The sequence below is a fragment of the Poecile atricapillus genome, chromosome 9, assembly GCF_030490865.1.
Source record: "Poecile atricapillus isolate bPoeAtr1 chromosome 9, bPoeAtr1.hap1, whole genome shotgun sequence".
Taxonomy (NCBI): Eukaryota; Metazoa; Chordata; class Aves; order Passeriformes; family Paridae; genus Poecile; species Poecile atricapillus.
Window position 1 is genome coordinate 18,165,969 of NC_081257.1, and position 21,980 is coordinate 18,187,948.

General features: G+C 40.7%; 1 protein-coding gene across 19 annotated transcripts in view; it reads right to left on the reverse strand.

The window, feature by feature from the left end:
• The window catches only part of MAGI1 (membrane associated guanylate kinase, WW and PDZ domain containing 1), a 330,591-nt gene that overhangs the window by 157,079 nt on the left and 151,532 nt on the right, over nt 1–21,980 (reverse strand). For all 19 annotated transcript variants that reach the window (XM_058845495.1, XM_058845492.1, XM_058845491.1 and 16 more), the window contains exon 2: nt 7,449–7,565. In XM_058845495.1, coding sequence (XP_058701478.1) covers nt 7,449–7,565 — 117 coding nt within the window. The remainder of the gene's footprint in view (nt 1–7,448; nt 7,566–21,980) is intronic.

A 21,980-nucleotide genomic window follows, 5' to 3' on the forward strand; every position in this document is an offset into this window, starting at 1 on the left:
ATGGGAATGCAAAAATGGGAAAGATATTTATGAACATGATGGGATGTTCAGATTCCTGGAAGAATTTGGTCCAGCTCTGCCCCACTGCTGAGCCCATCCTTCCTACTTCTGCACTGCCATGTAGTGTCCTGCTGGGTTTTCCATCACTCTCTTTCACATCCTGCAACATTTGCTGCTCTCCTCAAAAGCTTCCCTATCTGGATTTAGGAAAATTGCTAATAACCTCACTATTCAAGCACATTTTCAGCTCTCCTGTGTTATCTCCCTCCAAACAAAAGAAAGCACTAAAAAACTCACACCCTAGAAAAACATGAACAAAGATGGTAGCAATAAATCAACACTTACATGAAAAAAGTCAAAATACCCAGTGTCAAGGTTTCAATTACTGATTCAAAAGACCTGTGAATAGTAGGAGATGGTAATGCTGTGTTTATTAATAGCCATCTCCTCATGTATTCAATGAAAAGTTCACTAAAAGCAGCAGCTTCTTTATATGGAGTTCCTCCTTCCCTGAGCATCTGCTCCAGCCCCTCTGTTCTGAGGTTTGCCACTTCAAATCCATAATAAGCAAAGATCACCTGCACGTTTTTAGCATGTGACAAATGTCCCATTAAGTAGCTTTAAGTTTTGGTAGTTGAGTTGCCATGATGGTCTAAGATAAAAAACAAAGTATCATCATTGTCTCTAATAAGCCTTTTTATAGGCTTTTCACCAACATCAACTTTTGTTTACTGTTTTTTCCCCCTAGTAAATCAAGTGTTAAACCTGAAGTTCAGTGAAAAAGTTCAGGTGGTGAATGAATGATGAAGTATGAAACATAATTCAATAGCAGATGATACTTCCAAAGGTCATTGATGAGGTTTTCTTCCATATTCAGCTCAAAAAAGACCATTCAAGAAGAACTGCCAGATCACTATCCACCTGATTACTCTGTGATACACATCTCATTTTGAAGATACATTAGCCTTTCAAAGAGCCATTTATTAAACATTTCCATTTAAATAAAAATTTTCACAGTCCTCAGTGAAACAGATGTATTCCCTCTTAAATCACTAATTAAGAGCAGCCTGGGACATTAACAAAGTCCTTTAAAAGGAATTCAGAGAGCTAGTGTCCCCTTTAAATAAATCTGTTCTGGCAATGACCCAGGAATCTTGACTTCATAACTCAAGCTCTAATTATTCAAGAGAACATCATAAAAAAAGGATACATCTAGACTGTTAAGACTAATAGGAAAGATTTATTTTTCCTTCAATAGGGGCAGAACTACAAATATTTGTTCCATTTTTTCTACCCTCTTATTCACTTGGGGTGGGGGGGGGAAGGAAATCGGTGAAGATGAATTTACAGAGTTATTCTCAGTAAAGGTACTGGATATCACTCTCCCCAAAGAAAACCAGCTAGCAGAATCTAAACAGCTTTATAAATGATTACACGGCTAATCGCCTCTCTGCTGAAATAAAGACAAAAAGGATTTGGAGGACAAATACCACATGCTTTATGTGAGGGAGCATGTAATGTTAAAAAAGGGATAACTGTTTGAAGATGAAATGTGACAACTCTGCATCCCCATCAAGCCATCAGGAGCTGGCATCTGCCACTGCCCCCCTGGGCTCAGAGGCTGTCACGGTAGCAGGATGTGTGATTGGAACCACAAAGGAAACTCCTCCTCTGCAATCCCGCTGCTTTTGCCCACCTTGTGTTGCAGGTATCACCCTGGACCAGAAGATTCTCATATCAATGTGATTTACAGGTGTTCCTTTTTAAATAGTGGCATCTTTGACGGAAAGCACAGGACTTTTGTAATGGTGAAACCACTAACACACCTAGACAGTGATGGGTTAATCGTGAAATACCAAATGTGAAGCCCAAACACAAATGGGAGTGGGAAAGTAGATTAAAGAACAGCTACACATTTAATTTTACCTCATTTTAAATCAATCCTTTTGCTTGGAACACTCATTCTCTTGCTTTGTAGCATAATCAATAGACTGCAACCCTTGAGCAGATGCATGGTGATAGTTGAAAAGAGATCAAACTGCCTAGGAATCCAAAGCTGTGGCACTGCAGCCATCACAAAAGACCTAATCAGAACCCTGGGACATCAGATGAAAAACTATGGCAGGACAGAGCCAGTTTTGAAGTGAATAATGTGGGGTAATTCATCTCCACCCCTTCAACCTCCAAACAGCAGTACCTGCTCTGAGGTCTGATTCACTCCCTGCTCTCCCAGAGACTCTCCCCTTGGAAGCTTTGATTTATGTTTTAAAACAAATGCACAGGCATTGTTTGCACGGCACCTAAATATCCACTGGCAGCTGCTTTGCCATAGTACAAAGCAACTGCAATGAAAAACCTGCAAAATTAAGTACACTGGGGACTAACAAAGAAAACAAAGCAAAGTGGCTGTGTAATCTCTTCCCACACTCCTTACCCAAATCTCCTTTGGCAAGTGGCATGGGAGAGCATGTAGGGCTGAGCTCCTCTGCTCTGTGCTGTTCTCTGGTGCCTCATGCAATTCCAACTGGGTGTACAGTGAAACACAAAAAAAGCAATTCCTCACAAATGGGGAAGCAGATGGAGCAATATTTGCCATCATAAGTGCTTTTATTTCCAAAATTAAAAAACCAAAACAAACAAACCCACCCCCAGACAATAGCTTCACTGGCACAAAACGTGCTATTGATCTGAAAGGACAGACCAGATGGGAAAAGGGTCCTGAAGTCCTGTAGATTAAACAAAAATGATTGCCTATGGAAAGGAACTAAACTATAGAAATATTGTCCCTGTTGCTCAAAACAGCATATTTTTCTCTCTTTTAAAAGTGAAAACACATCTGGTTCACGAATAAGTGAAAGAATTATATCCTTGAAAACTGCAGGGGACAGTGCTGCAATTTGGCACTCCCTGGAACACAGGTATAAGGATTTTCTAAAGCCAGTGGTTGTACTCAGGATACACAGGAATAATTAAATGTGTGTACACTAGCTGACATGGAAAATATTATACACAGTTAGATAAACTCACAAACAAATATTCTTAAGAGAAAATATTTTTACATACTGCTGGTATCCATATGTGGCAACTTAGTGACAATGGCACTATTTTAAAAGTATTTAAAACTTTTTTCCTGACATAAATATTGTAAAACAATTAATTATTTTTTACGTGTTAGAAAAGAGTCTGCTGCTCCTCACCTTATCACTGTAGGCTTTCAAATGAATATTTCACAGACCCTGCAACTATTTCTCATTACAAAAGCAGAATTACACTTCTAGGAAGGGAACCACAACAAAAGGTACTTGGATAATAAAATAAATCTGCAGGTCTGGAAAGCTTTTGAGAATTCAAGAACATTTGTGTACATAAAGTGATGATTTATTGCCTGGGAAGAAAACTAATGTGCACTGTCAGTGATTCTGTTTATCCTTAAAAAAATTAGTAACTAAAAATAACATCAGAATTGTAACTCATATAGCCACACATGTAAAAATGCATTCATTTGTAACATAAAGGTCTTTACGTGTCATTGCAGCAATTTTTCCCAGTATACTGATACACTTTTATGCTCCCTATTCTAAAGAAAAGAACCTTCTGTAAGCTGGTTTGCATATCCCTTTTATCAATTCATTCTGAAGTTCAGAAATACTTATGGGGGAACCCAGAGCTACAGGACTTAAAAAACTATCCTGGGAAATCACCTGAGTCTGCACATTTGACAGGGGTTTCATCAGCCCCCAGCCCATTTAGTCTCTCTAGTCCTCCATCACCTGCAGATGATGTAGTTATGCACAGAACAGCTTTTCCAGCTGCTGGAGAAACTAATCTGCCTTTTGGAAGTTCAGTTATCCATGGAAATCTTGAATTCAGAGAATAAGCTTCAGTGTGCAGTCTACAATCACTTACTAAAGTTTATCTTATCTAAACCATGAAGTTCTGTTGTTCAATATTATTGGTTTTGCTTAGAAAGGAGACTTTTCCTTTGCACCAGGAGATCACTTGGATTAAAGACACTTACTCTCAAATTTCCCACTGAAAGGTGAGAGAGCTCAGGCCAGCCAGGTGCCTGAGTGTTGTTGGCTTTTTCTGAGCCTCCTCACAGATCACTCAACACTTACAACTATTGATTTTTATCCATTTCTTTCCATTCTGCTCCATGTTCATCTATAAGACCAACCACAACAGCTGGAGCTACTGTTCTGTAATGAGGACAGAGCAACAGATCATTCTCTGGGAAGGTGAGAGAACAGACAGCAGAAATGAACGTGGGAAATCTCTAACATTCAGATCTCCAGTCAAGTAATCCCAGGACGTGTTCTTGTTTTGGGGAAGTCAATCAACTGTTGAATGATGACCTCCAGACCACTTATAAACCATCAAATATACAAATAGGTGCCCTGCCTCTCTTCCTTACTCTGTCTTGGTCCTGGCTTATGCTGCTACTCAAGTTGTAGGCGCAGAGGAGAATGCCTTGGGTGTGTAAATAAACCCGTGGGTTTGGTGTGATAGGAACAGCAGAGCACTCGTGACAAACAAACTTGGAGGCCACCTGGAATCTCGTCACAGCTGTTGTTTACTACAGAGCATTGCAGGAAAAATCAGCTCAGTGGGGAGCTGGGAGCTGAGGGTATGAGGACTCGGAGGAAGTGTGCTGGAGGGGCAGATGGCACTGAGGAGCAGGGGAAGACTTCAGTTTGCAGAGATATGTGTGTGGTTCACCAGCTTATTTCAACAATACTTCACCTCTGGGCCCGTTTCAAGGTCTCATTTCTTTATGATAGTTCCCACACCTAGAGATCAAATCCTCTGATCTCTCAGAAAACCATCCAGTGTCACCCAAACAGGCAAATGCTCATATGGCCCCTGCGAGCTCACATCATCCCACCCATCCTCAAGGGTTCAACAGAAAATAAATCAAACTCTTAACCAACTCTTCTAAAGAAAAAATCCTAATGATGCTTAAGCAGTGTGTCATTAACAAAGTAATGAGGTTGAGCCAAACATGCTGCATCTTTCCTCCCTTCTGCTTGACCTCTGTCTTCTACAAAAGCTGTCAGGACTCCTCTGAGTTCCAGAGCCAAGCACACGATGGGCACAGGGCTGAGTGGGAAACAGAAACCTCCTGGGTTTTCTCACCACCTGTACCAAACCAATCAGGGCTGAACCACATGCTATTCTCACCAGAATTTCTGGGCAAGAACTGGTTAACAGCACCTTTTTCCATTCTGCATTTACTAATTATTTCTTCATTTAGCCCTTATATTAGTACAATAAAAAGCAGCTGTCAGGCCAAGCATGCTCAGTCCAAGTGACCTTGTGTTCTTGTTTGTGTTTACCACATAAGCATCAGGAAATTCCATTTTCAAAATACAAGGCTTCATAATCCATTAGCACTAGAGATTGGTCCAGGGCTCTGGATTTACTGGTCACGTGCACCAAGGAATAAAAATATGAGTGTACAGCCAGATTAATCTCCAGACCTGTAAAGCATCCCAACCCACCATGCAGCAGTCTCATTCCAAGCCACATATGAATATTAGCATCATTCTTAAAAGCTACCATTAATACCATCCCCACAGTAAATGAAGCAAAAATTAAATGCTACCTGCCCAACAATTTAGGAAGTGTGGCGACACACAAGAGCTAACACCACTTCAAGGGTTTTCCCCTTGTTTCATAAGTGAAACATAAGTACTGATGCTCTTACTAATACATCAACAACCCACATCTCCCCCAGCTATTTTGAAAAGGCAGGAATCACTTTCACTGCCCTTAATTTTAAATAAAAAGCAAGTCCAAGCATCTTAGCTCACCATCAAGTTCAATAAATCAGGTAAAAGAATCAATGGAAAGCATTTCAAAATGTAACCTTGGTAACGTGTAAAATGTTTCCCCAGAACTTACACTCATTTGCTTTATTTGCTGTTTTAAGAAATGAAATATCACACACAGGCAGAAGGACATTAGTATCACAACACTGCATCTCCCAAACCTAATACTGCACGTGCCCTCCTGGAAGGCACTTTTTGCAGTATGCCCTAAAAATCTGCAGCCTGCCAAGTTAGGTAAATGAAAAACAATCATATTTCACGTTGACAAAATGGCAAATGGAAATGTTCAATAGGAAACAATAATCCATATTTATTCTTTATGTCCCTTTATGTTCTTTAAACATAATTTGTTTTGTGCTTTTCACGGATAAAATGAGTATAAACCCAATGGTGTTATAACAGCATCTGCCATTTGAAGAATCAACATTTGTCAGTGTTACCACTCAATTTTAACTGGTCTTACACAGCCTTCCTGCATTCAACACTTAGACTGAAAATGACTACTACTGTGAGTACCACTATGTGATATTTGTTGGCAAATAGTGGTTTTTGAGTTGCAACATAATTATTCAATATTTATATAAGTCTACCAGGATAAACAATCTCTGATTCACAAGAAGTCAGAAAACTTCAAATTATATTGCTGCTTATCTCAGTCTTCTATAACTAAGATGTTTACTAGTTCTTATTCCAGCCTGATCTAAAGGGCATATCATTATTTCCACAGCTCAGCCAAGTTAAACAAAAAAACCTTTTCCTGAGAAGAGTATCCCCTGCCACCTGGAGAATGTCAAACAGAGGTGCAACAAAGTAGGATCACTCTCCACTCTTTCTATGTCTTCCCAAAATGCCAAGGACAGTCTCAGTTTGAGTAATGATTCTGACCTTCTAAAGATTACCATGCTCCAGAGTTCTTAGTTTTTTTCCTCTGGTTGTTTTTTGGGTTTTGTTTTTTGGGGTTTTTATTGGTTGGTTCTTTTTTTCTTGTTATTTTTGATTTTTTTTTTGTTTGTTTGGGGTCTTTTGTTTTGTTTTGGATTTTTTTCTGGTTTGGTTTGGGTTTTTTTGAGTGAAAATGAACATTTCTTTCTCTGCTTTGCTAACTTTTGTTGCTTTTCTCCTACATGAATCGAGGATGACCTTCCAACAGTGGCAGATGCCTTCAACAGTGGCACCCAGCCATAAAATGCTGTTCAATTCTACAAGTTAAATAAGCATCAGAAATAAAGTTCTGCTCAGGAAATAAAAATAGAAGCCACTATTTTATTCATAGGTTTTGAACCAATAAGCAACATTCAGCATTGTGATATTAACATTGACTATTTCTAAGCCAAGCAACCACTTCATGGCAGGTTTTTTTTAGGGTTTTTCTCCAAAGCAGGCATCACAAGGCTTGCATCACCACACCATCAACTGCTCCAAAAAGGTAATCAAAAAAGCCTCATTCAGAGATGAATCATTTTCCTTTTCAACCCTTTCTGCTGTCACTCATGGAAGTCTGCCCAAAATGAGAACAGTCTCCCCCACAGACATACACACCACCACAGGAAGGCTGCCCCCAGATAAAGGTGAAATTCTCCCCCAGGTGGTCCAGCAGGTGGAGGTTTTGTCACTTACAAGGCACAGCATGGCGATAAAGGTTGTCGCGAATGGTCTGCTGCAAATCGTGATCCGGCGACCCCTTCTGAAACCTCTGGTTGAGATAGTGCCGCAGATCTTTGTTCAGTCTGCTTCCTGCAAAGAGAAAAACAGCCATTTATTTATTTCTAAATGCACACAATTACCATTTCCAATTGAGGCAAATGTTAGATTTCCATTCAGAGTCCCCTAAATTATGGCACGCTGACTTTACGAGCAGAGGCTCATCTTCCTCTACAAATGGCTAATTACCAAAAATAACTTGCTGTAAACAAGAGGTCTCTCTTGCCTCATAATGCATCCTTCTTCCTGTGGTGTTAAACAGATCATCATTCCTGTTTATCACTTATTTGTCTGAGCAAATGGAGACAGACAGATGACAGGAAAAAGAAGAACAATTATAAAGGTATTTCTTTTGCAAGTGTCTGGAGGGTGAGCTGGGCAGAGAGACAAAAGGCAAAAGCTGCTCCCATTGGAGCTACTAATAAAGCTGAACATGGCAAAAAAAATCAAACAAGTGCTATACTTTCTACTGGTATCTATCCCAACACACAGCAGGAGTTACAAAAGTATTGATTTAATGAGTTCAGAGCACCCAAAGCCTTTAAAAACAAACAAAAAAATAATAACCAATGCTTTTCACTTCAATCTGTTTATTTTCCTGTTCAGCTTTGTAGGCCTTCAGAAGTGTGAAAGAAGATAAATGAGTTGAAAACAAAACAAAAACAAACAAACATAGCAAAAAAGAGAAAAAGAAAAGAAAAATAAATGTAGCTGTTAATGAACACTGCCAGTTGCTGAATACCAAACCCTTTTTTGTAGCAGAACATGTGAACTGGAGAAACTTAATAAAGTATTTTCCCAAAAATATTTCCAAGCTTGAAATAACACTGACATTAATTTGACTGAAGAGCAAAAACAGGGATTGAAACTCTTCTGTTCTAAAATTAAAAGGGGGGGAAAAAAAAACCAAAAACCACTGGAAAAGCTTCTGAGAAATGCTAGCAGGATGATCAAAGCCTGGAGCAGCAGCCACACAAGGACCAAGAGAAGGATGCTGCAGCTTGTTGTGGACATCAGTCTCCAACATGTCCTGAGGTCACCTGAGGACTGGGCACTGCCCACCTGTCCCAGCAGCAGGACTGGGAGACACCAAGGGGAGCTGGACAGAGCCTGGTCCAGAATCCACGGACACGAGTCCAGAGCTGTGCAGCTCTCCCTGCACTGCAGGGGCAAGAAGCTGATTGAGGAGATTCCAGGGGAGATGGAAGAGCATTTGTAAGACCCATTGGGGGCTGCAGAATCACAGAATGGTTGGGTTGGAAGGGACTTTGAAGATCACCTTGTTCCACACCCCTGCCATGGGCAGGGACACCTTCCAGCAGACCAGGCTGCTCAATGCCCCATCCAACCTGGCCTCGAAAAGAAGAGAGAAAAGGAAATTCCTTGGGCTTAACATTAATTGCTGGTGGCTGGGAGACCTGGGAAAGAAGTCTTTCTTTGCTCTTTTCCTTCCCTTTGCCAGGCATCTTATTTATGGCTCCAGCACGAGGCAAAATGCTGGACACCATGGACCTCAGGCTGAACCACTGCTGCGGTTTGCACAGTCTTTTGTCATTTGCATTATGAATTTTTTGACTGTGAATATGCAATGCAGAGATCATCTCAATACATGTGGACACTGAATGCAGCCTCACAGTTGCAGATTCCTGGCTGGAGCCTCTAGGAATCACTGCAGAGCAAATCAAAAATAATAATACTGCAATGGAGTGCAGTTGGACAGTGGGTCTGGGAGGCAGAAGCAGCACCAGGCAAATGGTGAAATAAGAGTGCAGACTGTTACAGGACTGTGGGCAGGATAAACCCTGCAGTCCTGCAGCATTTCACCAGAAATGTTGGTTTAAAAACAAAACTAAACACAAAAAACCCCCCGCAGTCTGAAATACTACGTCAAATTTTAAAAATAATTTTGTGATTTTTATTTAGATCCTCCTGACAGTTTTTTCTTTTAATTAAATCTCTTATTGAAGAAAGAAAGACTCAGGCAGCAGGCCCAGCTATTAACAGGAGGAAATTTTTAAAGACCAAGATGCCCATTACAGAAATGAAACAACAAAGCTGAAATTAAGGGAGATATAATTGGCTCAAAACACTTTCCTGAGCAACACCAGCAACACCCCTCACTCCCAGAGCGAATTATCAACCCATTTTCTAACAAATGGTCTCCAGTTACTACACCATGAAGTTTGTTTCCCGCACAGGAGGCACTTGGAGGCTTTGGTAGACTTGTGGGTTACATTTTTATCCGAGTATGACTTTCAGAGTATCAAGAGCTAACTTTCCCAACTCCAGATGTTTGAACTCATAGCACGTTGTGTTACTCCAGAGGGAGACTGGGCACAAAAAAAGAGCATCTGCTGAAATAATAAAGTAGTTCTTTATCTTTTAACTAAACAGTCCATACATTTATTTGCACAAGAGAGAGTAAGGCAAGGTGGATTTTCGTAGCAAAAAATGACAAATATGACAAACTGTCTGGGCATAATGCAAGGGTCTCTTCCAGGGAAGAAATTAATGCACAGAACTGCATGTATCACATAAGTAAACTTTCTTCTAAAATACTGTGTGATCCCTGATTCAGTGATTTATGTCACAATAATGTCTTGAGGTGAAAAGGCTCTGCTGAGCTAGGGCTTGTTTGACCACAGAATATATGCAGTTTAATGATGATATCTGCTTTTAGCTTCCCTCTGTGCCCATTCCATCTAGCATCTCAGTCTATTATGGCCCCGCTGGAAAGTTTGGTTATTTGGTTTATGCAGGAGCTGGGATTTCCCAGCTGAGTCACTGAAACACCAGTTAAAAAGGCACTTGCAAAAACAGGGGCTATAGCAACACTTACACTCACATAAGTGTCCCCTCTGGGGGCTCAGAGTGATGCTTATTTCTATTACATTTATTTTGGAAGAGAAGGAAGAAAAAGGGGGAAAAAAAAAAAAAGAAAAAAAAAGAAAAAAAAAAAAAAGAGGCAAAAAAGAAACCCAAGTCCTAAAAAGCTTGCTGAGCTACATTTCTGTTCCTATATTCCAGGAAAGTCTTGACAGAAATGAAGGCTTCTTGCAGCTCTGATGATCTCAACTCAGCAGTCGCTGAGGCCACAAGCTGTGGGCACAGGAACTCCCTCCACTGCATGGCAGAAGAAAATGAGCTAACACAGAAACTAACTCCATGTGGAGGCTGCCAAAGGGATCCAGCCTGGAACAGGTTGGGCTTTTTTACAATTTGAAATGCTTTTCTCTGCTCTGATCTCTTCCAAAAATCTCCCCTGAGTTGAGAGGGCATGGCTTGACAGTGGCTTTACTTATCAGGTTCTAGTGCTGCACACAAGTTTATACACTCTGCTGTACTCTTAGTCCAAATTGTATGCACCCATAAGCTCTGAGAACCTGAAAAATATGCCAGTGACATTTAAGCAACCTCCTCTGTGCAAATCTTGGCAGCAAAATTCATCCTGATCCTCAGGGGCATTGCTGGCTTGTTCAAACTCCCTCTGAGACCAAGCCTCACCTTTGATGGCTTCTGTCCATGCACCAGCCACTGCCACACCAAAAGATGGGCATGAGCCCAGAACCACCTCATTTTATGCAAAAATCCTCCCCTTTCTATAATTTAAATCCATATCATTGTGCTCAAGAATATATTTCCTTTAGAGAGGAGCTGTGTCAACCAGAAGTATGTATTGGCCTTCAAAATGCTCCCCTGTTCTCATGGAGACTGGATTTTACATTTACTCTACTCAGATCCTTTCTTTTCTTCTCTGCTAAAAGGATGCAGAAAGATCCAATGGTGGTAACAGTGGAAGGACAGGAGATGCAACCTGGGAACAGCAGTTTCCAAAGCAGAGGATAGAGATCTGAAGACCCAGCGCTTCATTCTTCCTTTGTGCTGGTCAGGATATCTTGGAAATTATTTATTTGCACACAGAAAAATCACCTTGTTATTTCTGTACTGAAAATTAGGCTGATACATGTAGCTCTAGATCATCAGACACACACAAAAATTGAAAAGCTCACCAAAATTCATAGTTCACAAGACATTCAAAGACTTTTTTGGTGCTGTTGCAACAGTTTCCTTTCCCTTTTTTCCCTGCTGAACAAAATCAATGCCCCCTTTTAATGTGAAAATACAGTCAGAGAACCAACTTTTCACTGCTTCGCTCCCCACAGTGCTACTCCAAATCTGAGATGCTTCCATCTTATTATCTGAATCCTTCCAATGAAAAACAGAGCAAAATGGCTGGTTTAATCTATTCTTCTTAATTATTATACTGTATTTTAGACTATGTCTATCACCCTCCCCAACCATTACACTGTAATGACATTTTAGTAGTAAAAAGAAACCCAAGGGGGAACCATCTCTCATAGCAAAAAAAAAAAAAATAAATAAAATATTTACTGCCATATTGTTTGCTGAGAAACAATAAACTGTCAGGTTTTTGTAGCTCAATGTCTAACTTAGCTGGGCTTGTGATTAATGAGGAATATTGACTATTTCTAAACACATTGTTTTCAAGCCCACAGTTCAGTCACACATTTGTCCTCCAGCAGTTACCTGATATAAAGTCACTGGGGAAGCCATGCTTTGAACTATGCTCTGGCACTTGGTGCTAAAATTCCCACTTTCTGCAGGAATCAAGCTGCACGTGGGATCATCTGAGAGAGACTTTGCTGTGTGAGAACATCACCTCTTGGAGAGCCTCCCAGCAGCAGCACAACCTGGGGCTGAGAGCTCCTCTTGCCTCATTGCCATGCTGGCTCCCAGCAGGGAAAGCAGACTGCATAAATGACCAAGCAGAATCTGAATTTGTTCCCAAGAAAAAGCTGAGTGTGAGCATCACAGGGCTGCCAGCACCTTCCTGCCAGCTGGTGGATAGTCTATGCCAGGACTGTGCAATGTGTGTGTTCTGAAGATGTATTTTAAACTCGTTTGGAAACTATCATTTTATAGTTTATGTTTATATTAATTACTGCAGCTGCTTGATCCCATTTCTGTTTGAGATGGTCCCAGATAATCCTGATAAACAGCCACACTCTGACAGAGCCTATAGATGCTCGTGCAAAGATGGGTCAGGGTCAGGCCTGGGACACACTGGTCCCTGACCTATATTACACTCCTCTAAGCAGATTACACCAGTATATATTTTTTTTTGCTTTACCCTTCTTTAGGAAGGCGACTGATTGCTACATTCACAGTGACTGATAGCAGCTGAAGTGGAAAAATCTATTTTCCATTCCTGAATTGCAGCAGAATGCCCCTTCTCCTGTTGGATCTCTGTTTAAAGGTGTCTTTGGCAGAGGGATTCTCTGTGGTCAGACAAAGACCATTTCAAAACAACAGGGCCATGAAGCAATGAAAGGTTAAAGGCCTCACTAAAGGGATAAAAGTGCAATAGAGTCATCTGGATTAAGACTCTCTCTCACCACCCTGATGTCTACATTGAGAGGGAAGGATTCAATTTTTTAAAAACACAAAGATTGCACATGTTGGATTTGCAGTATAAACCCCTGATTGTAACTGTCTTTCATCTGAAGATCTCTATCTGAAGGTATTTAACTAATTAGTTATCATGGTTGGCAAGGTTTTATTCCTGTGCTACAAAACATGGAACTGCAGATAAGGGGGGGAGGGGGGAAACCCTACAAAAACCAAGCCAAACAAACAAAAAAAAAATCCAATCCCTGCTCATTTAGAGGCATGAGCAGAGAACTTGCAGCTCATATTTTCTGGAGCAGCAAGTGGATTTGCAATGTCAGCTGATTGGCCCTAAATGCTGGGGGGCTTCACTTGTGCTCCTCTCTCCAGGGCTCCTGCTCTGCCCAGAAGAAGGTACCCAACACAAACTCATCTATAATTAGAGCCAAAATAGCTCCCCTTAACTAGAAAGTGTGTTAACTAAGCTAGTTATAAATCTACAACTCCTTTAAAAACAACCACCTATTTTTAAAAGAAATGTTAAAATATTAATAATGTAACTCAAGACAATTTCTTAACCTGTTGTTAAATCCTTACCATAAAGTGGGGTGTAGACAGGGCTCCTGGGAAACAGAAGACAGTTCTTAAAACTTTTCCAACAGCAGTGCCAGGACATCACCACTGTCTCTTACTAACACTTGCCATCGATTTTCCTCAAGTCCTGTTGCAAAGGTGGCCCTGATACTCACACATATATTCTGTTAATGCTTGGAGAGATTAATATTCTATTCCTTGGCAAATTGATAGAATAATTTTCATAGCAAGGTCCAGGAGGCAGCAGCCCATCTTAGAAGGCCAAGTAGATTTTTATCATTTAACAAGACTGCACTGGTAGCCACATCATCATCAAATATTCCTAATCCCAGCAGTTGTTATGGAAATGGTAATAGTTTGTGCTATATCGTTTCATCCTGTCCCATCCTTGTCTTCCAGCTGCTGTCCAAAAGTGATTATAAATAATGGGGCTATAAAAGCCATTCAATAATTAGAAGATTCATTGGCCATATGCCAGCAGTGACAAAAGAGAGTGATTTATGTAAGATGAGCCTGTCACATCTGCCAGATCACAGTTTCATTACGCCTGTGGCTTTAAGGTCACAGTTTAGCACTGTTTCAACAGCCATTTGTCACGGGGGTGCTGGGGAGAAGAGGTGAAATACATCATGGTTTTGTTTGCTTTCTTGCTTTAACTACTAAGTAAATAAGTAAATAAAGTCCAGTACCTACATTTGTTATTTCATGTCTCTTGTGAGGTCAAAGACACAAGAAAACATTCATCATGGTTGGCCAGGGTTCAAAATAAGATCATGAAGAGAAAACATCACATTTAAAAGCCTTAAGAATTCAAGTGGCTTCTTAAATTCAATACAATCTAAGCATGTTCTGTCTTCCAGCCACCCATGAAATGAAGGTACCTTGTAAACACATAACATGTTGGTAAATTAATTGCTACTACATTTTCCTAACACAAGAAAACTTAAAAACCTTTTATGGTTCAGTGTTCTAAAATGATATTTAAACATTGCCATGGGAGTTCAGATTAACAATTAACATGGCTCAGCAAACACCTAATTTGATCCCTATTCCATTTCTCATCTTCTTTTCCTCTAAAAAACCAATAAAAAACACCAATGAACTTTTATTGCTCGGTACCAATACTAGTACCATGAAGTCCAGATGTTTAAATCTTCCCCATAAATGCTTCAATAACCTCATCTGTTACTGTCAGTGATTGCTTCCATTCCAATGTGAACAATCTCTGGTGACAAAAATTACTGGTCTGAGGGTGCAGACTGAATTTTTGCTGTAAATGTTACACCCAGTACCAACCAATATATTACTTTAATTTGTACCAGCCTGCTAAAACCAGACTGCAGTCAGATGAACTGCACAGATCAGAGCCCAGATGCTGCCATTATTCTAACAAATCCACACCACAACAAAAGCAAAATGACTGTTCACCCTTTGCCTACCTCCTGAAGTGAAACATAAAATACTTCCCAATTTTTATGCTTTAGAACCTTCTCTGAACAACAAAGCCTCATCCATTGCAAAAGACTTCCAGTGGAAGGAAATGATGATAAACTGGAGGGTTATGCCATCAAGAATTGCACAAAGTTACAGGATGAGCCACCTGCACAGCAATAAAACCCCACTTGGATGGAGCATGGTTAAGGGTTGAGCAGCAGCAGCCTGGCTGCTGAATCAGCAGTGAGCACTTTGGGGCAGCCAGTAATTCCTGTCTGGAGATTGAATCACACTCGTTACTTTATTACTGAGAGAACTTCTTAAAATGTTATTTTAGGTGTAAGCTGTGAATCTGAAGGAGACATAGCCACACTCAAAACTTTCAGGCCACGTTTAGAATCAGGAGCAGGCAAGAGCCTTCTTGGCGTGGTACCTTTGGTATCGCTCTCAATCTGCATGGGTGAGTGAACCAGCGCTGAGGTGGTAATTCAGCATTTGCTGCTGCAGAAATGCACTTAACAGATCATAAATCCCTGGTAAAACTCTTCTAAGAGCACGTCACCTCATCTACTGTATTCACAGGGTGCCCCCCCTTATTTTCTGTGCATTAATAGTGATTCATATTTCTACACTAAATTGAAACAAATAGCCTTTCAGCTGAGAAGGGCCAGAAAAACCCACAGAGCTCAGGCATTGAGGTTGAAAAAAAAAAAAAAATAAAAAAAAAGCATTATTTATACACCAGGCCTGAAAATTTTGAACATTTGTGACAAATATGCTTCTGTTGTTCTCAACTGAATCCAGATCAGCAACAATTGTAAATGCAGCAACAAGCTCAGCCTCTCTCTCATTTTGGCCCTTTCAAGTTTCTGGCACCCTCAAAGTTTCAGCCCTGAATTTCTTGTGGAGAAGAAAAGTTCCTTCACTCTCTGACATCTTTGCAGCCCAGGACAATCCTGACCTGGGAGACAGGGAGGTCACACAGCCACAACTGCATCCCAGGAATGGGAGCCTGCTCTGCTGTGGAGAGACAAATCAGACCCTTTACCTCACAAAGGATCTGTTTTATTATTTCCTTCCTCAAAAAACTGAGGTTTAAGTTCTGTTCCTCTCCTTAAATCATGTGATATCATTTGTGTCCATATAGAGCCTACAGCATCATGACAGTAGATAAATGATGACATTTCTGCAGGGAAAGTGGCAACCATACCTACCCAGGTAAGCCTAAGGAACAGAATATCTGATACATGTGAGGCAGAAATACGATGGAACATGCTGCTCAAGCAACAAGAGAGGAAGATAAATAGAAGAGGGAAAACTGTTGGCCTTAGATACCTCTGAAACACATTTGAACTGGCCAGGCACAAAGCTTCAGCAATGTGATTTGCCTCATCCAGATGGGTGCTGGCAGATGTGGAGCCGCCCCGGTGCTTTGTGGCCACAGTTAATCGTGAACCCAGCTAACTAAAAGCTGGAGATTAACCACTCCTATTCTCTCACTGACCCATAGACCTCTTTTCTTCCCCTATGCCAGCATTTTCAAGAAATGCTACAAGCTCCCTGCTCTTGTCTCAGCTTTCTGTTTTCCTTGTTCAATTCTGAGAATCCACAGACACACGAGAAGGAAATTGAGGCTGTCAGGTGGTCTCTGGGAATGGCAGCAGAGAAGCAAGGTGAGCCAAGGTGAGAGGAGGGACCTGCTGGGAGGACAAATGCAGAATATTTTCCTACTAAAATGAAAAATCTCCAAGATGACACTACAAAGCTGATTAACAGCCACACACACAAACTTCATTGTGTTTTTGACAAGGCTCAGGAGGTATGTGGATGAAGAACAGAGTAATGCAGCATCCTCACTGTTTTCAGTGAGGTTTGGATTAGCATCATGCTAAACACTTTCTCTGGTTCTGTGGCCAGATCAGTGTTGACCCAGAGTTAACTGGCTGACAATCAAGCTGTAACATTAAAGCTACGTCCATAAATGCCTCTGCTTGGCAGTGACCTTAAACCAAGTGCCCAGAGCAAAGCCTCAGCTCCACAGAGCTTTCCAGAGGGGAATGCAGGCGAGCAGAGACATCCCTCTGAGCCAGGCATTTTCTGCCTTGCACACAAAGGCACTGCTGTGCTGGGGCACTTTGCACGGCGAGTTCCAGCAAGGAAGGGCAGTGAGGAGTGTGAGGCCATCAACAGTGGCAAGAAACGTTGATGTTGCCACGTAGGCTTTAAATAAAAACACAACAACAAAAAATAAGAGGAAAAAAACCTCCTACACAACTGAAGTGAATGGAGAATGGAATCTCTGTAAGAGAGTGCCACGGGGTGCAGCCTCTGAAGGATTGGGTGGAACTCTGAGCGTTTCCATCAATGAACACAGACTGAGCTACGTGAGCAGCCCAGGAAAGGCAGCCCAGGAGAGCACAGCCTCCCTGGAGCCCCCTGGATACACTGGAGAGCATTGTTCCTTCCCCTTCACACTGAAGATGCCAGCAAGCTCTGCCTTGTCTGGGATGCAGGCAGGGCTGGTGGGAGCAGCACAAGTAGGGCAGGGGGTGAAGGAGAAGGGCTGGCCACAATACTAAGAACGGGAAAATCAAGATGAAAAGCACTTGCAGTCTTTCACTCCAAAGAAAAGACTCATTTCTGGAAATGAGATGCACATCTCTCTGTCTCCTGAAAGGAGCTGCCATATGTTCTAAAAGTAGGATATAATATTTGAGCTGTAAAAGCCAAATCAGCTTGAGAAACAGACGGCATTACAATGCTTTAGCAGAACAAGCCCCCCATAACAATATGCCAACAAACTCATTTTCTAGAATGGCACTAGGAAAATATTTGCAAAATCTGAAACCCATTCCCTAAATACAGCATTTGGTTCTTTCAGAATGGGAAAGAAGTGCCACACATATGCCAGAATTGGGGAATTGTAAATAGCTCTTCATATTCTTTGATATTTTTTTTTTTGCTTGCTTTTTTCTGTAATTTTTGGATAGTGGGTTTTTTTTTTGGAGCTTTTTTTTTTTTAAACTTGACCTCAAATTCCTTGAGCAGTCATTCTTGTTCTTCCTTGGTTGCTGGAGGGAAAAATTCCCATGGCCCAGCCAGGTCACCTCTGAATTTTGATCACAGGTTTGTAGTTTTTCACTCTGACCTCCCAGGCTCCAGGACACACATCAATATCAACAGCCTAATTTCCAGAGGTACTGAATAAATAAAATCTAACGCTGACAACCTGTGATTGCCAGGCTATAAACACTAAATGAAGATATTGTCAGAACACTAGAATTTTGATTCTGTTCTTCAAGTATTTTTTTTCCCCTCACAACTCACTCTATCATATACAAAATATTGGTCTTCTTGGAAGAAACCAGTTGAAAATCATGTGTCCATGGGAAGAAGATCTGTCCAAAGCATGTTCCAGCTGCTTTTTCCTATTCTCCAGTGCGGTTGGATGATACACTCTCAGGTGCACCAGTGTCTGACCAAAGAAAAATAAATTATTTTTTTCATCTGCAATATATCCATTTACAGAGTGATACAGGTTGATTTTCCAACTTGCCCAAAAAATTTCCCAGAACCAAGATTTGCCAAGGAACAAATAAAGACAGAAACAAGACTTGCTGTGGTCTCGACTTAGCAAGTAAAGGCCCTTCTCCTTCTACGTTATTTTCAAAGAGCACAACTCAGCTTAACCTCAGATGGACCTCTCTTCTTTTTTTTATTTTTAAAATATAATTACACATTTATGTACATATAGAATAGATGCCAAACTGCTAACACAGAGTACAGAAAGGAAGCACACAGGCAACAATGCTGAGTGATTTAGAAAATCAGACTCTCAAAGCTGAATATAATTATGAGCTAAATCTGTTGGGAAAAAACATTTAAATGGAAAAACGTGTATAACAGTTGGGAGCTGTTGAAGCACATTTTACAAGAGGCCCAAAAAGCCACAAAAATTGAGTAAGGAGGTCACACTGGTTTAAAAACAAACCTGGCTTATAGGGAAAGTGACTGCAGCTTTTTTTCAGTTTCATGCTGTAGACAAAGGGAAAATAAGATCTCAGCAACTGGACTAGCTCTGCTTAATTACTCTAACTGCAAACATTTTTGTTTTATTTTTATTGTACCACTGGAAGTGTTTTCTGAGGGTTGGAGGATATTCTCCGTCCCTGGAAAATGTTACACCAACATTGAATGTTTTCCTTGAAAAATCAAGATTAAAGAGAAATTGATTCCAACTAGTTCTCTAATGTCCTGAGCTATTACTTGGAAATGTGATTTAGGAAGACAGTGTTGAATAGGCAGGTAAAGGATCTGGAAGAATGGGGGAGCCAAGAGCAATTTAAAAGAGTTTAGAGCAAAATGATGCAATGAGCTGAATCTTTTGAATTGCTCAGGTGACCAAGAGCCTGGGCAAGCTGAGAAAGCCTTCCTGGTAAAAGGAAAGTGTTAACATTGCTATTCTACTGTAAAAGCAATTCAATACACAGCATTGTGGGCATCCCTTTTGTGCAGGAAATGGAACTGAAATTCTAAAATCAGATTTTACAGCACTGACAGAATGAATGAGCTGGCTGGAGCAAGCAAGAACTATGGCAGTCAGTTATGGGTTTTAATAAAGTACCACTACATCTTATTGGCAAAACTCAAAAGTAAAAGTGAGAAGTGAATGAGGGCAATGTTGCTGTTAACTATTGCACATAAAGTCATGTAAAGCAAAAATGCTCTGATTCTTGGGACTGTCTCTATCACACAGAGCAGCTCTTCTCTTCTGCAGCCTTCATGTTAAAGTCTGGCCAAAGGCAACAGCTAAAATATTGAAAAAATCACATTTAAAACCAAAAAACAAATAACCTGTATAATGTTGGTCTCTAACATAAATATAATCCTTCATATGAAGAGAGTTTGGCAATAAAAGAATGAAAAGGCACATGAAAAAGCTTACTAGGGTCTGGAACAAACATCTTTGCCTTGGTCACAAGGTCTTGTTTTCTTAATGAGTTTAGGAGTGCCTGTATCATGTTTCTGTCACCCCAACTTTTCCCTTGAGAAACAAATATGAATATTGCAGATGGTAAAACCCACATTTTCTCGAGCAGGAAATAAATGTTTATATGCAGCATATAGCAAAACGTATATTTCCAGAGACAATAGTTACAAGATTTAGACTTATTAGTGCAGGAATTTTTAATGGAAAACATGTTTTTGGGGGTAAGAATTTTAATTACAAAGGAGCAGCATACAACTTGCTTCTTTAGATATAAAGCAGAGCAGTTCTGCAGCAGAATAAAAAAGGTCTTATTGGATGAAAATAGAATACTGGAATAAAGAGAAAACACTCAGCTCGTGTGTATGCAGGGTTAGACATTTTCCTGGTAATGCTTTTGATCCCAAAATGACATTTGTCAGAAGGGAGCATTCCTCAGGAACGTGACATTCCTGCAGCCATCAGACACAGCTCTGACAGCGCCTTTCCAGATCCTGCCAGGCTGCCCTGATCCCAGACACAGCTCCAAAGGGTCCAAGCTCAGTCAGTCAAGCCCTTCTTCTGCCCACATGCTTCTTTTCTTTCCCCTTCTTACAATCTTTAGACAATGCACACTGCAGGAATAAGAATTAGCACACCCATCTAAAAGAGGGGGTTTATGAAAGGCCTGATTTTCCCACTGCAAATGAAAAAGACAACCAAAGTACCGGTTCAGTTCTGGAGATACAAACAATTGGTACCTCCAGAATGAAGTTTCACAGATTCTGGTTTGGTAGAAATGGAAATACAGACTTTTTGTGGCAAGTGGGGCCTCCCTTATGTGAGCACATCTAAGCTGCAGGCATCTTGCACTAAAAACAATTAACTGGAAAATACAAGACCAGAAGTGGGCAAAATAACAGTTTCTCAGAATTCCAAGTGGAGAAAGCCACTGGTTTCATTCCCATTACATTATTCTTTCCAGCAGCACAGAAGGTGGCTTTTCTGTATATCCACAATGAATGCCTTTTGTGAAAGACTAACAGGAAAAGCAGAAATGAAATGTTTAATCAGGCTTTGCTGCTGCCTTTGGCATCATTGGATTTTCCCATTTTACAGGACACAAGTAGACCTGACCATGCTTTATGCCCATTTTTACCAGTAACTTCTGGTTCTCCAGACTCACATGGTTCTAACCAATTTGCAATTCTTCCAGGAAATCTTCATGCTCAAGCAGCAGCTTTACTGTCATTGCCATTAAAACCAACAGCCACTTTATTTTTTTCTTATTTTGATAAGTGTTCTGATGATTCAGCTAAAGACTACAAGAGAGGCAATAGAAAACAATAGAAATCAGTATTAGTTGTCTAAATACCAATTCTTCCTCCTTAAGGTTTTATTCTTTAATTTTGGAGAGCTCTTCTTGTACCTTCTCGGCTGGTTTGCTAACAAACACTTTACAGCCTCATTTAATCAAAAGCATTTGGATGGAGATCCCTAACACTGACTCTGAAATGGAAAGCTCTAATCAACTTCACCTCAAACTCATTTTTATGCTTCTCTCACTTTTGGGAGTGCACAGTCAAAGCTCTGGAAGTTCTGCAAAGCTGAAGGAGTTTTTAAGCGACACAGGTACACTGATGCCTCCTATGCTCCCTCTGCTACTGGAGGGGAAAAACAAGCTGTGGAGGTCTAAACTGATCCAGCAAAAGATGCCAGAGAGCACAGAATGGGCCTTGCATTTCTTCTGAGTGAATGTCACTCTGGTTTCTGCTTTTATGCTACTCTGGCATTTCAGAAAGCTCTACCTCCAGTCATTAAGTCATCAGGATTTTTTTCTGCTGGTTTAAAGGGACTTTGGTCAGAACCTCCAAGCTTGGCAAGAAAAGGTGTCAGACAAGTAGCAGGCAAAAGGAATAGCTATTTATCAAAGGAGCAATGCAGAATAATGCACTGTTCCTGCTTGAACACAGTCCCACTGCCCCACTTTTAGAGCCTGAACCAGGGCAGATGAACAAAGGAGGAGCTTTGGAAGGCAGGCTGGT